At 48.2% G+C, this 14,962-nt stretch overlaps 5 protein-coding genes across 5 annotated transcripts; 2 read left to right on the top strand and 3 right to left on the bottom strand.

The window, feature by feature from the left end:
• Nucleotides 1-46: 46 nt before the first annotated feature.
• Nucleotides 47-969, top strand: GL218_04501 (Transport protein particle subunit bet5; the record flags this gene model as incomplete). Its single annotated transcript, XM_033581113.1, has 3 exons — nucleotides 47-89; nucleotides 189-650; nucleotides 866-969. 3 exons carry the CDS (start codon nucleotides 47-49, stop codon nucleotides 967-969), a joined length of 609 nt encoding a protein of 202 aa, XP_033435410.1.
• A 563-nt stretch (nucleotides 970-1,532) lies between these two features.
• GL218_04500 (Peroxisomal biogenesis factor 3) lies at nucleotides 1,533-3,344 on the bottom strand (the record flags this gene model as incomplete). Its single annotated transcript, XM_033581112.1, has 3 exons — nucleotides 1,533-2,674; nucleotides 2,743-3,122; nucleotides 3,187-3,344. The coding sequence occupies 3 exons, from the start codon at nucleotides 3,342-3,344 to the stop codon at nucleotides 1,533-1,535; spliced, it is 1,680 nt and encodes a 559-aa protein (XP_033435411.1).
• A 733-nt stretch (nucleotides 3,345-4,077) lies between these two features.
• Nucleotides 4,078-5,074, top strand: GL218_04499 (Meiotically up-regulated gene 66 protein; the record flags this gene model as incomplete). The annotated part of the gene is made up of 3 exons (XM_033581111.1): nucleotides 4,078-4,153; nucleotides 4,386-4,724; nucleotides 4,887-5,074. 3 exons carry the CDS (start codon nucleotides 4,078-4,080, stop codon nucleotides 5,072-5,074), a joined length of 603 nt encoding a protein of 200 aa, XP_033435266.1.
• Nucleotides 5,075-6,437: 1,363 nt separating this feature from the next.
• On the bottom strand, nucleotides 6,438-8,699 carry GL218_04498 (Forkhead protein sep1; the record flags this gene model as incomplete). The annotated part of the gene is made up of 1 exon (XM_033581110.1): nucleotides 6,438-8,699. The coding sequence occupies one exon, from the start codon at nucleotides 8,697-8,699 to the stop codon at nucleotides 6,438-6,440; it is 2,262 nt and encodes a 753-aa protein (XP_033435267.1).
• Nucleotides 8,700-13,347: 4,648 nt separating this feature from the next.
• Nucleotides 13,348-14,649, bottom strand: GL218_04497 (Lipase 1; the record flags this gene model as incomplete). Its single annotated transcript, XM_033581109.1, has 1 exon — nucleotides 13,348-14,649. One exon carries the CDS (start codon nucleotides 14,647-14,649, stop codon nucleotides 13,348-13,350), a length of 1,302 nt encoding a protein of 433 aa, XP_033435262.1.
• Nucleotides 14,650-14,962: the final 313 nt, after the last annotated feature.

The following is a 14,962-nucleotide window of genomic DNA, read 5'->3' as shown; positions in this document are numbered from 1 at the left end:
GATTTCCCCAGCTTGCGACCCGCGCTGGAGTTAGCTACTAGCAGCCATGCCTATACAAGTCTATTCGTTCTATATCTTCGACCGCCATAGTAAGATTACCTTGATCCTGTGCTGCCTACGTAGATCCCGGATGGCTACACGTAGCTCTCTATTATATAAATACCTAACTAATCCCTAACACTGCGCAGCCGAGTGCGTATACTCAAAGCTCTGGGTACCCCGGCCCTCATCCAGTATTGCCGGCCCGCTCCCATCACGGCCCCAATCGCAACAGCCGGCTCCGTCCCTCGCCGCCTCCGCCGCCGCAACAACCACCCTCACCACAACAACAGCAGCACCCTCCTCCGCTCCCCCATCAACAACCACTCCTCCCGCAAATGCCGCCGCCGCCGCCGCAGCCGCAGCCATCACCCGGCGGAAGAATGAGAACGACGCGAAGCTGATCTTCGGCACCGTGTTTAGCCTGCGGAACATGGTGCGCAAGCTAGGCGGCGATGACGACGCCTTCATCGCCTTCCGCACCGCCCACTACAAGCTGCACTACTACGAGACCCCCACCAACCTGCGCTTCGCCATGCTCACCGAGCCCGGCGCCCTCAGCATGCGCAACGTCCTACACCAAATATATATTAACCTCTGGGTTGAGTACGGTGAGTCTGGTCCGGGTCTTCTTTTGCTTTTTGTGGTGTTTTAGGTACATGAGGATGTGGCGGGAAGGGAGGGACATGTGCTAGCCTTGGGTTAAGAGAGAACTTGAGGATATCTCGCTACCGTATCATTGGGACTGTGAGATTATAAGAAATAACTGGATAAAGGATTGCCGTGTCTCTGGAAAATGAAGAATGCTAACATAACTACCCCCTAGTCGTCAAGAACCCCCTCTCACCGGCCGAGCACAAAGGCGGCGACGGTGTGCGGAACGAGATGTTCGAGATGGGGCTAGATAAGTTCATTAGAGGTCTGATGTGACGGTATCCTACGATATAGAATAGGCAGCGTGGTATAACACCGGTCTCAAGTAACCGAGGGAGTGAGCTTAGCCCTTAAGCAGTTCATTCCTGGTCAGCTTAGACGCTGAAAAACCAATCAATGCTGGGGATAAGTGTCCTAGTAGAGAGGATATATGGGTGGGTAGAGGGGTAGCATAGAGGCGCATCGCTTTCCCGGTACTGCGTGCACGCGGCCGAAGTATTTGGAGTTAGCATGAACTGCAAAACAAGGCATTGGAATTAAGAGCTGGAGATGGTATCATTAAACCCCCTCCGGAACCGAGAGGCATACTTGAAGCTTCGATATCCGCAGTACTGGTACATGTGTATATACATGTAATATAGCCCTCTATGTAAAGCTGGTTGAAAAGCCGGCAGTCGTAATACACGCGCTATGCTGTATCTCAAAGAAAATAAAAAATCCAACCCTATTATGTTCCCCCTTGTATGATCCAACGATGTGCATTTCATTTCATTACAACATCAGTACCCACAGTTCACATAGTAATCATGTTCTATCATGCCATGTCGCTCATATAACTCTCACTGATCTGTCGCTCGCTCCCATGCCGTCTCGAATGAGGACTGCGTCTGCGAGATTTGCGACTGCGACGGGTCGACTATGACCATGCTCTCTTCGCCTAAAGTAGAGACGTGCGAGAACCGACCCACGTTGCTGCCTTCTGGTACGTGCAGATTGCTATTGTTATTGCTATTGCTCGTCGTCTCCTCGGCGGCCCGCGCCGCAGCTAAGTTTTCCGAGTCCTGGATCTCGTTCTCCCAGTTGCTCGAATAGACAACGGCTGCGAAAGCTTCTAGGTCGCGTACCTGCTCCATCTCCTGTAGGTATTCGTTGGGCATACCGTTGCCGATAGCGTGGGCCTGTCGCGTCAGCACCGACAGGATCTTAGGCAGCAGAACAACCTTTGAGCCGGCAGCCCTCACGGCCGCCTGCTGACCGACTAGCGCTCCTAAGTCTGACGATGGAGGGGCGGTGAAGGGTGTTCCTGGTGTTTGGAAGGCGCCTGGCAGTACTTTCTTATATAAGAGAGTAGAGAAACCAGCGTCGAGGAGGAGCGTCAGAACACGCGTGAAGGGAGGAGACTCAATGAGGTCCGAAGTCTCGTCTAGGAGACGGCGGAGTGGCGTCTCTGAAGATGCCGATGCCGATGAACCGTCCGGTTGAACAGACGTCGCTGTGTCACCCAAGACGCCTGACTCCCGGAGGACGAAGTCTTCCATCTTAGTAGGGGGTAGTAGGAATGGCAGCCACTTTGAGCCTGGTCTCGACTCGCTGGTCTCTTCTGCCCTGCTCTCCATCTTCTTACGAACCTCGAGCGTAAGCTGCGAGAACGTGTCGAAGCTTAGTAGATCACGGGGACTAAGGTGTCCGAAGACCTCGCGAACGGCACCTTCAACATTCTCCATGATCTCAACCCAGCCGCGGTGTAGCAGCCACCAGCTGAAGGTCAGGTATTTCCGGTTTGTCTCAAAGTCGCTACCGTATGTGTGCTCCGTGTTGTCATCATCGTTATTTTCTAAGCTTATCGTCGACTGTGCTGTCCCTGTTGCTAGAGACACTACACTTGATAAATAACTACGTCGCCCCAAGAGATTGAGTTGGACCCGCGTGAGCATAGTAAGAAGGGCCAAAGTGTATACGAGAGTGAAAGCACGTGTTATTGCTAGAGAAACATCAATTAGCCTAAAAATAAAGAGCAGGTTTTGAATTGGCTTCAAAAAGGCGACTTACAGCTTATCGTTAAATCATCCCATAATTGTCTCTTCGTTTTTCTCAATCTCTGCACAGACTGCTGACCGCCATCTTGGGAGCCATCTCCTGCATTGGACACAGACGATATCGTCATCTGACTAGTAAATACGCCACTCTCGCTCGGTAAACTCGCGATACTCTTTCCCTCTTCTTCAGTTAAAGTAGTATCAGCAATGCTAGGAGGTGCAGCTGAGAATTCGCCACCATTACGCAGAGCCTTGCTGCCTTTCATTTGCTGAATCTCGAGCGTGATCCTTTCGGTGTTCATGGTCTCGAGTATATTCGTAGTCGCAGTCGGCAGCAATGCTAGGACTGTAAATGTGCAGTCTTCCTGGTTCTGCTCGAACCGACGTCGAAGGCTAGGGAATTGTTAGAGGGTTTATTCGTGGTTCCCGGAAAGAGGCTGTGACAACGCGGTCTTACTTCTCCTTCGCGATGCGATCGCTGCTCATGCGCTCACGCGCGTCGTTGATCTTATTCAAGACATATTGAGTAGCTAAATAGCCAGCGCCAATTACACCAGCACCAATGGCTATTGGAGTTCTATTACGGCGGAGCCATCGCCGTGTAGCTGATATCATGCTGGGCCCCTGAAGAAGGTTTCGGAGGTGGAAGACTTCGAAAATAGAAACAATGCTTCTAGTGGATAAACCTTGGGGTTTTGAGATATATATATTCCGTTGTAACTTTTTAGATTAGGTACCTTAGTATTGACCTTAGTATTGACCTTAACATTGGGAGGCTTGTATTGGAAGGCTCTAGGGGGAGCTTTTGAGTTGAGGTATGCAGCCAACCTGCAGCCAGTCCTTTCACTTGGAACATTTAATATGTAAGGTTCGGTTCTGACGTGTGCCTCGGTCCAAGCGCGCGAGTCGTACAACACGGTAAAAGGTACCTAACTTTAGGTACCTAGCCTTATTTACCTTAGCAGTTGATAAGATAAGTGCCTGATTGTATGTGCCTAGGTACCTACCTATGTATGCAGCCCCTGCAGCTAGCCTAGTGTGAGATTTTAGGTACCTTGTTAAGCTACTTCGTAGAAGCCACAGGATTAGAAGAATGTGGCTAATATGACGCATGAGGTAGTACACATGTATTCTTCCATGTATAGGTGCATTTTTCACCCCACGTTTCCAAGTCTTTCCCCCTCCGGCTCAGCCCCTTTGTCGGGACCCCTCCATCAGACGCATCAGACTGATGATCATCTATCCATCGTGCCGGCGTCTGCTGATAGACGACCTCGGGAAGGTCAACATTCCCTAAAACTTCATCCTAACAAACTCCATAACCATCCTCGACTTGGCAAATTATACTATGGAACAACAAACACCTCAAGAGTTCATCCTCGAGGCTTTTGCCGACCCAGCTTCCGTCCGTGATGTAGTAAGAGGTATTAAAAACCCTTCATCCAATCATATGCCCCGCGACCGTCATCATTATTGTCCTTCTACCTATCATCATCACTCGCTACTTCATCCATTCATCCATCCATCCGGCATCGTCCACGAAGCTAAATCCCCATATCCCGCATCCACCTCTGCGTCTCCCCACAGATCTGCCTACCTATAAATATATGTCTATATATCCAAGTAGAGGCTAACGCGTAATAACTCTCAACATAGGAATTTTACATACAATCTTCTTCCACCGGTTCTTCCCGTCGCTGCTGCCGCGCTCGCGCGAAGTCCTCGATATCACGCTACCGTACGTCGAAGATGCCGAACTAGATACCATGATCGAGAAGCGTGCCGCTGAGCTCGCGCGCGAACTCGATGCCGAACGAACACATTCGCACACGCATTCTCACCGCAGCGCTGGCGGCCGCGGTAACATCTCGGTCCAGTTCTTCGAGAAGAAGCGCCGCAAGACATGGTATCTTCCCTACGGTGGCGGCGACGAGGAAGTTTGCTGGGAGTCTTGGACAGTCAAAGTTACCGTAGCAGAACCTCGCACAGAGAGCGGTTTGTCTCCCTCTACCCCCATCTATCCCTTATTGCACTTCTCTTTATCTAGCTATCCACGCTAGGCATACAATCACCCCCTCCCTCACAAGCTACCCTTACATAAAACACTACAGTAAAACGAAATGTAGATCATACCCACTAACAAAACAACCCACGCAGAACGCGCCAAAGTCCGCAAAGCCATGGAGCAAACCCTCCTAACAAGCGTCATGAAGATCGTAACCAGCGTCAACACCCACAAAGACCACATCCCACCCATAACTACCAGCGAAGCCAACCCCTTCCCCTACCAAATCAACGTGAACCAAAAGGACGCAGGCTGGGCCACCCGAATTGGCATATACTAGGTATTGAAGCCGATACTACTTATTTAGGGTCCTCTGTCGGATAACACCAACATCAATATCGGCAATAAAAATGCTGTAGCTTTGTAGGAAGACATATATGGCTACGTAGGCGAATGCGGGGATATGCACATACATACATTAGGTAGGCAGGCGCAGGGACAGGACACGCATAGAATCCGGGTATAGGCTGGTCAAGGCAGGTATAATCTAACTTAGATAGCCAACCAACTAACAACTAAGGAGGGAGCGGAGGTTATAATGGCAAGGCAACGCATCGTGAACTAACGAGCGGGGAAGTGAAGGAAAGGGAACAGCGAGCACCACCAAAAGTATTCGGAGCGAGGGGAAGGAATGGGGGAAGGCGTTCATGTTAACTACCTGTAACTTTGGACTGGGAAACGGCGCTCAGGGAAATCTTGATCCCCCTACGATAGACTTGGGCTTCTTCGCGGATTTCGTCATGGTAGGCTGGTGTAATTATAACTACATCGCCGATTGATACCCCCCATCGTAAGTAAATATATTGTATGCACCGTGAGCTAGCTATACAAAGTCTTTCGGAGCGTCGTGATGATAGCATCGTATTAGTTTAGACATGTAAGCATGTTCTACAGCACAAGTCACAGCAGAAATAGGAACCATTATACGGATCCAAGATCGTTCGGATGAAAAAAAAAATAAGAGGTCAAAGTTGCGGTATAAGACCGGACTGAGTACTACGTAGATAAGTACCTAAGGCACTGATAGAAAAGCATCGCAAGATGAACCCCAACTCCAATGATTGACCGCCGTACATGGGCTATCCTAGCTGTCCGTCCGTCCTCGCAAATAAAAAAAAAGTAGAAAAATTATCACAAGAGCAACATATCCCATCTCAACCGAGTATGGGTCTCACCAACTCGCAAAACTCCTCCGGAGGCAATATGCCTCAACACAATTCCTTGATTTCCCGGCCTTCCTTTCTTTACAAGGACATTCCATCCAACCAACGCCTTATCGCATGCTTCCGCGTATCCACTAAAGATCATAGGCTAAAGGGCGCATGTGTAGGGGAGACTATAAAGATAGTCTACCCTGAATCTGCGCCAGACAAAACCCAAGCAAAAAGCAAATGAGAAAATCCAGATCTCATTATGTAGGCGTTGTGGTGAAATATGTACTTGACACGTATCGTCATTATGATATCAATAATAGGCAAGAACGCCGGCCGCGGGGCGAGAAGGTAGGCGAAAAGGTCTATATTCATCGAAGGTAAGCAGCGTATTCAACGCAGTCGAATCGAAGATATCCGGGATGCAATGAGGTCATTATTCGTAATCATCATCAATGTGATATGCACCCTTAAGGGTGTAGCGCAGGCGCGTTAAAATTTGGTCGTAAAACTACGACCTAGAGCCGGCTTCGAGGATTTGGAGGAAGCGGGTAGACCGCGAGGAGGTTGGCTACCGCTGATTCTCTCAAAGCCCTGAAGGATATCTATGCCTGTACCCTCGTCCGCATCGTCCTCGAAGAATTGGGAGGTGCAAAAGTCTTCTAGGCCCATCCAGTTGTTCTTTGTGGAAGAAACATTCTTTGTGGGAGACTGCATGAATATTTTACTGGGCGAAGATATGTCTTCGAACACCTTACTTGGGGTCTCATACGACAGAGGTGTAGTCGAAGTTGGTGCCTTCAGTAAGGGAGCCGACGTGATCGACCGTTTCGATGCAGAGTTTGTAAGGTCACCAAGGACACTAGCAGATATAGATCGGTCAAGGCGACCCCTCCTAGCCGAGCGCTTCAGGGGAGAGCCATTGTCCGAAGCACCAAAGAATTGATCTAAGGACTGATCTTGATATATATCAAATTCAGCAGGGTCCGTGACGAAATCGTTAAAGTTAAACAGCGAATCGTCTATTTGGAATGCTGGACTCCACGGCATTGTATCCTCAGTTATGTTGCTAACACGACGAAGAGGCGAATTAAGCATGGACCTAACATTGTCCCTATGTATGCGTAGATTCGTGTTGGGCGAAACAGAAGCAGGAGGCTTTGGGGGCGGCTTTATTTTAACAGCGGGTGTCAGAGGAGGCAGCATCTGACCAGCGCCGTTTGTCCGTCTCAGTGGTGATGAAGAGGGAGGGGCAAATTCAAAAGGACGTCCCTTAGTAGGACTATCATAGGATGAGGCACGAAGCCGCGCAATCTCCTCTTCGGCACGTCCTCGCTTAATTCGGGGACGATCAGTTCCAGAACTAAGGATTCGATTACCTCTAGGGCGCATAGCTGACGACTCTAAGGACGAGATATATCCACTATCATCCATACAGGCGTCCATTGAAGCGTACTTGCGTCCATGGCCACGCTTGTGAGGGCCAGATGAAGGAGGTTCTCTCCTAGTTGGGGGCGGAGTATTGCTCCGGGCTTCCATTCGACGAGGAATCGGGGGCGATGAATGTATAGCAGGAGGGAGAGGAGAATATGCGCCGCTCTCTGGAGGTTGCCCCTGTTCCTGGCTCTTGTCCGGTTGCTCTTCTGGTCCGACATTATCGGATAACGGAATAGTAGCATCAGATGAGACTTCAGGTGCAGCTTGACTTAGATCTTGTGATAACATCGAATCATGAATATATGGGTTCGGTTGTGCCGGGAGCACTGGAGGTAGAGAAGGTAGACCGTCATGGAAACCAGTAGGCTCAATTCGAGGAGGCTCGACCCGACTAGTCATAAAAGGGGTGTTTCCCATGTTCGTGGTAGATTTCTTACTTGGCTTCTCTCTCATAAATTGATGCTCCATGCCAGGCTCTATGGCCCAGTAATTACCCTTGCCCGGGTCATCCTTTGGTCGCTCCTGTTTGATAAAGGCCTTATTGAGGGAGAGATTATGTCTAATGCTATTTTGCCACCCCGCATCTTGAGCGCTATAGAAGGAGAAGTTATCCGAAATCCACTTGTAGATCTGTGAGAGTGTAAGTCGCCTTTGCGGGGCACGTAAAATTGCCATTCCGATCAGTTGAGCATAGCTATATGATGGTTTTGCGCCAGTATCCTCAATCGCAGGGAAGGAATCAGGTGGCGGTAAAGGTGATTCTTCTAATTTAGCCTTCTTCGCGGGTCTCGAGTCCTGAATTGGGGCGGCCTCGAGTAATGCTCGCTTCCGGGGTGGTGCATTTTGATAGTAATTCTCCAGGCTCAGATTGAAGGTAGATGGCGCGGGATATAGCGTAGGATGAACGTTTTCTTTTCCGTAACTTGCATTTGCTTCCACTAGCGGCTTTTGCACAACTGTCTTAAATCTCGACATTAACGGCTGTTTCTTCTGCATCGAATCTGTTGTCTGTCCATGAGACGCCGGCGGTAGTATCGATACGGCATTGAGCTTGCTGCCATGCGATCTGAGCGGTGTCATCGGTGAAGAAGCGGTGCGTCCGGTTGGCTTAAACGGTGAATGTTGTTTCGCGTGCGCATTAGGCGGATTAAATATTACGTTTCCATTTGAGCTCTGCAGAGCTCGGCGAGGAGAGTGCTGTTTATTAACCGAGGGCATCGGTGCCCGACTGATAGATGGGGCGGGCTGGTCCAAGTAGTCATCTTGAAATATGTGAAGCGGCTCAGAGTTGGCCGATAAAAGCGATGGTTTGACCATTTTGGCCAATATTTTTGGGTTGCTCGTCGCTCGGTAATACTATTATGTTTGCTATTGACGTCGGTTAAGATGTAGATACGGTTGATGTGCGACTTGAAGTGTAGTTCGTTTGTGAGTTCAGGTTCTTGTTCCCGCTTCTTGGACTGCGTAACGATTGAGAGATTGGTGAAAATGGAACGATCTAGTACTCAGTGAGAACTCACGGTGGGCGACTTTAATTAGTTGTGGATCCACGAAGCAAGGGTTGCCTGTGGCGCGCCAGATATCAGGCACTTGACGTGCCTAAAGCATAGAAGGTCTCAAAAGTGAACCGCTGTCGTAAAGTTCAAATAACGATATACACAATAGTCGCAGTAATGCTGTCATTGATATCGTAGATAGTAGTAATGGAGAAGGTTGCTGATGGATGGAAGGGAAACGATGGAGAAAGAAGAGGGGATGGGAAGGAGATGGAGATGGAGGAGATGGGGAGAGCCGGTTCGTGGGGGATCGAGATTCTGAATGGTTTCCTCGACCTTGAACTATTGCTGGTTTAGGTATGCGGGCGTTACAGGTGCGATAGAAGCACAGGAATGCCTTTGGGTCTTTTGGGTCAAGACCGACTAACAAAAGAGTCGAAGAGAGGGTGTGTCAAGCCTACAAAGGCTGCAGGGTCGGCACGCAGAGAATAGATTGAACCAGGACCGGGGAGAAGAGTGAAGACCGAATAGGGTTAATGGAAGTAGCATAGAGTAGCATAGAGTGTGCCGGGATTGGTAGAAAGCAGAACGCCAGCTCAGCAAAAGATCCACTTAGGTAGACCCGCCGGTGGATGTGCGGATGGGAATATGGGAAGATGGAGGTAAAAATGTAGAATAGGATTGGACGATAGCGTCGTGGGCTGACACAACCATGGCAAGTGCTAACAAGGTTTGTTTTAAACAAGACTTGACAGACCAATTTCGCAAGGAATGTCAAGAAGAATCCCAGTTTCTACGAAGTGGGGGAATTTGCAAGATGTGCTTCTGCACGTGTTATGGTTGGCCAGTTTTGATAAGTTATGCCGTCTCGAAGCAGGCCAGAACCCTGTCTTTGGTCTTTTTTTTTTTTTTTTTTTTGACCTTCGATTGCCGGATAGGCTGTGCAGGATAACAAGATAGTAAGATGGATGCGAACGATATGCTCGTAATTGTGAAGTGCTTGTTTGCTGGAGTTGTTTGGAGGTTGTCTGGGTGTATTTACTGTGGTAACGCAAGATATATCAGATGTTGACAGGTCGTGATTAGGATAACCTATCAACGATGAATAATGATGATTATGCTGATGATGGTTACTGGGCGAGGATTAAAGGCGGAGTTAAACGATCCCCAGGAATGAGAAGCAAACAACCTTAGGTATGTGGTATGTACCTAACGTACTGTTGGGACTCAGGACTCAAGACTCAAGACTCGGACTTGAAAAGGCCGCGTCGCACTGGTTATTCCCCAAAAAAAATCTTTAGATTCTTTCTCAGCTTGTATAGTAGTGACTAGCGACCGTGCAAAAGAACGAAGGTAGCTGAAGATGGTACGAGTGTTTAAAATTGGCGAGATAAAGTGAAAATGATTGGTCGCGAAGGTCGCGCGTACTTGCTGCAAAGTGTTTGAGGATTAAGAAGATGAAGAGAAGTGATTGGAACGCGAAGGCGCGTCGCCGTGGCTTCTCCTTTGTTATGCCTGAGGAGCGCGTCTAGCCAATCATAGTGATACCTTTAACTTCATACCACCTTGGCAAGCCATAAAAGGTTAATTATGTGCGTTACTGCATAAGAGGTGCATAACATGTACATAGTACGATGTATCTTTCCTATTATAGTAACCCATTTCGAACCTTGTCTTAGTCTTATCCTATGCTATCGGGTACCTGACCTAATTGTATGTAACTTAAGGTATGCGCATCTATTTGTTCTTAGACGCAATATTGGGAAAAAATGTATCAAATATAAATGTCATTATGTAAACCGAGGTATTCAATATCAAATATGCTCATTCCCTATCCTTGACAATAGAATGGACTTTTACGATTCTTAGTATTTACCTACATTTGTCTAAATACCTGCTTTCCAACCCGAAAGTATGGTTCGTATAGGAAAAGGGGGTAGAATTAGCACGAACATGTTGAAATTCTCAATACTACCGTCTTAATTCCACATCTGCCGGCGCCATCTTGATACGCCCGGACTAGTAAAACCAAGAATAAACCAAGAATACAATAAGCCATGATATCATGGCCTGATAGCCGGGTCCCATTAAACTCCATTCCTAATCCCGACGATCGCCTTAGGCCCATCTTAGACTAAAGCCTTGCCTGTCTCGATCTGACTCAACTTTCTAATTAAACTACCAAAACGTACTACATACTACATAACATGCTCAGACACGATCGAATTCTTGTTTCCGATCAATTTCAAGTACGAACTATTGTGAACCATTTATCCCGAACAGCTTAAAACAATGTCGTGAACATGCAGCAGAAAAAGTGCAAATATCTCTTGTATAACCATCCCTATGCGCCACGGTAAAAGCTACTGTACAACTCATCGCCATCCTTTCTAGCTTAATTAATTAAACGAGCCAGTCTATCAGTTCGGTAATGAACCACATCAACCGGGCGGCTGCCGGGATGAAGCCACTGCAGAATGTTTCCCAGCAGAGCAAAGTAAGTTCAGTTTCCGTTATGGGGCCGCATCCGTAGTCTTATCGTCGCCACATCGGCCAACAGCAGCATCACGGCGATCCAGGGCCATCCATGACCTTTTTACCATCTTTCATTGGTAGGAATCGGATTTTTCCAGAGTCGTACCATACCAGCTTTGATCACACATTAATAGTAGTGCTCTCCAAATTCCTACTAACATAGTATCATACATACTGCCATAACACATACGCTATCATACTAAAAAATGATATCTTCCAAGTTCACCGTTGATTCGCGCCGATTCGCGATCTGCCTTGGAGTTTGACCGCGTACCCCTGCCTTATTCGCTTCCCATTAACCCCTAATTAGGCAGGTCAACCAACTAAAGAACCTTTGTGCCGCGTCAGTACAGACATCGCATTGAATCGCAAAGTGCAAATGGTATAGTGCAAGGCATAGTATAGTATAGTATAGTCTAGTCTAGTATAATATAGTATGAGGCCTCGATCGATAAGTACGGACATATAGCATAGTGTATTTGAGAAATGTTGGGAATAACCTCGAGTGTAATACACTAAGCAATACATAAGCAATGAGGCAGAAATTAAACTAACGCCAATGACGTGCTCGACACCGTGTTTCCAGACGCCTTACGAGATGCGATAAATTATGAAACACGGGAATTCCAGGCCCGTGGCCGCCATCAGACTGGTCAAGACCCCAGCCCAAAGGTCCGTCTCGTCCGGTGAGATGCCTGGTCATAGTAGGCCATACTATGTACTATGATAGCTAAGGTTCCCCACGAGTCTAGTGGTGAGCAGTTGTCTGTACATAAGCATTCCCCAGTAATCATCAGGCCATACCTTTCACCCGGTAATACCATGGAGCGTCAGCCAGAATAGACGGTGAAGCATATTCAGACACGGCCCTCCTCCAGCGCAGCCATAGAATGCGCAATGGCCACTCCTCTTGCGCTGACGAGAGACAACCCCCAAATCGCCCGTCGCCGCTATTCGCGCTGTCGAAATTGGCGCAAAGCCTTTGGTGAGCATGAGAGGCCGGAGGGTGCGTTAGTAGGTCAGGCGAGGCTCACGCTGGGCGCCGATGACGCCCAACATGAATGACTGGCAATGCGGATACGGCCAGGTGATAGAGTCAAGGCTCTAGGACAGCTTCATGGTCAGATCGAGTCGAGAGACTTACCATAGATCTTGCCCTGTATTGGTCTGGTCGTCTGAGCGTCTGAGACCGGATACAATGAATCATCTTTGTTTAGGCCAAACCTCCAATGCTAGTTTGTTGGTGCATTGGTAGCATTCTAACGGCTACTGGGAGGAATTGAAGGATTTACAGGCCAGATTTCGGGTCCGTGTTTCTAAGCTATTGCTTGTTCGGCCTATCCTTTGAATAGGCTATCATTCAGTGGAGACAGTTATGAAAGTCTGCATACTGATGGCCCCTTTTCGTGAAAGGAGTCCAGTTACTCAAACTGGTACAAGATTATTGCTATCAACTCCCTCAGCATTCAAGATGTTTATTGGTGTATGTTGAATAGATTGTATCTGATTGGGCACATTAAGACACTGTTCTGAAGACCCCTAAAACAAATTATACTCATTGGCTGGACCAGCACAGGTAATTGGTTATTATACTCCTCCCCGCAAATACTATACTGAGCCTAACAGACCTTTTCGGTCACAATATATTATGAATGAAGATCAGACTACATGAGATATCTGATAATAAGACGAGCTCGTCAAGAAATGGGCGGGAAACAACCATCGGTTCGGAGTATCCGACTGCAGATGTAAAATCCGGCGAGCTGATAACTCGGACTGTGACATTCTGAAAAAAAAAACAACCACAAGGGGGCGTCATCCTTAAGGAAGCTCCATTCTACGAGGTGTAGCGTAGAAGGGACGCACGTGGTCATCATAATGAGCACTCGGCACTGTACATACCAATATTGCAAACAATATGTTAAACCAGCCAACTATTCTAGTCTTTGCCATACCTCATAAATTTTATTTCTCATGGTCTCGTGGCCAAGAGACCTAGGATGGAACGTCTTGCCGTAATATGTTGGGACGTACCACATCGAGTTCTCAGCAATGAAGTCTCCACGGGCAAGCTGCAAGCTCGGGTCTTGATGCTTCGCCATGGCCATATAACACAAAGCCAATCGGCCCCAATCCCCAGATGCTTGTGCAGGCTCAAGACACGACAATGGGTCAACCAGAACCGATGTTGGGGGCAAAGTCTGAAGGTCAGAAATATGATTTGATCGGGTTCCATTTCTGGCGTTATCCGGACCGCCTACGAGGAAAAACCACGTATCTTTGCGGTCGTAATCAGGCTCTTTCACACCCTCCTCGCAGAACCGATGACCATCGAACCCCTTGTCATAATCAATAAAGATGACCTTATCCTTGGTAAACCGCGAGTTTATCGTGTTGATGGTCCTACGGATCTTGGCGTTGACGGTGAGTACCATTGTATTCATCTGACTCCTCAGGTCCTTTTTCAGCTTCGGCCCACGCCACCAGACGCCAAAGCTCATCTCGTCGCAGTCGTCAGTGGCATCGTTAAAGAACCGGGCGTATCCCGTGACCGTAATTGTGAACGAGGGCTTCTTCTCCCAGCGGACCTTGTCGAGGATTTCCATGATGATGATCTCCAGGCGGTGTTCGAATTCATCGCTCTCGATCTGGTCCCGTGTGTTCTTGAGGGCCGTCTCGCAGGTACCAGAGTAGAAGTTGTAGAAGCGAAACACACATGCATTCATTACGTCAAAGAAGCCAAGATCATTCCCACCGATTGACAACAGCGCAAAGTCTACTGGTAGTGAAGCGTTGAAAGCGTCGATCTGGCTATCATGACTGCCGTCACGACTGGACAGAATCTCTTGGGTCGTGGCTCCTGTACAGGACAGAAATTGGAATGTCGTGGAATTCCGTCCACCTTGACCGGCCAACAAATCGGAAGCGATTAAAACACTATGGGCACCTAAACCCTGCCGACAGTCATCCTCCTTGCCATCTACGCCGGTGCCAATTCCAGCACTATAGGAATCACCCAAAGCAATGAAGCCGGTTACTGAGCTAATGTCCTCCGATGAGGCTGAGGAGATAGGGAGTGGAGGTTGTCGATGATGGCCTGACACGCTGTTTCCGATAACATATTGACTCCCCGGAACGATTAGTCGACGCTGTTGAAACGCGCGACCAGAAACAACTCCGGAGGAGACAACAAAGGTGAGTACAGCAGCCAGGCGCATAGCGAAGCTAAGCTTCATTAAGGCCGTATGTCAAGATACATAGCTCGAGTAGTATAAGTTCCCGAACTTGAGGTAGAATATATGAATATAGACATTTGATGGATCTAGGCAACTATTTAGGAGATAAGACGAAGAAGGTCACGTCGACTACGTTGTATGCGTTGTTTGCATTGTGCCGCAGACTATACTATGTAAGGTGAAGTCACAAGACCAAACCAATAAGAAACGCTAAGCCAATGCCTTATGCACATGTGCAATGTTGGGGTCCTGATTCCTTCTGGTTTGGCGGTTATCTGCACGTTATCTGCCCGGTTATCTTGTCTCCTCTTCA

The sequence above is a fragment of the Daldinia childiae genome (genome assembly GCF_008694065.1).
Source record: "Daldinia childiae strain JS-1345 chromosome Unknown Scaffold4, whole genome shotgun sequence".
Lineage (NCBI taxonomy): Eukaryota > Fungi > Ascomycota > Sordariomycetes > Xylariales > Hypoxylaceae > Daldinia > Daldinia childiae.
This window is presented reverse-complemented; position numbering and strand designations above follow the sequence as displayed.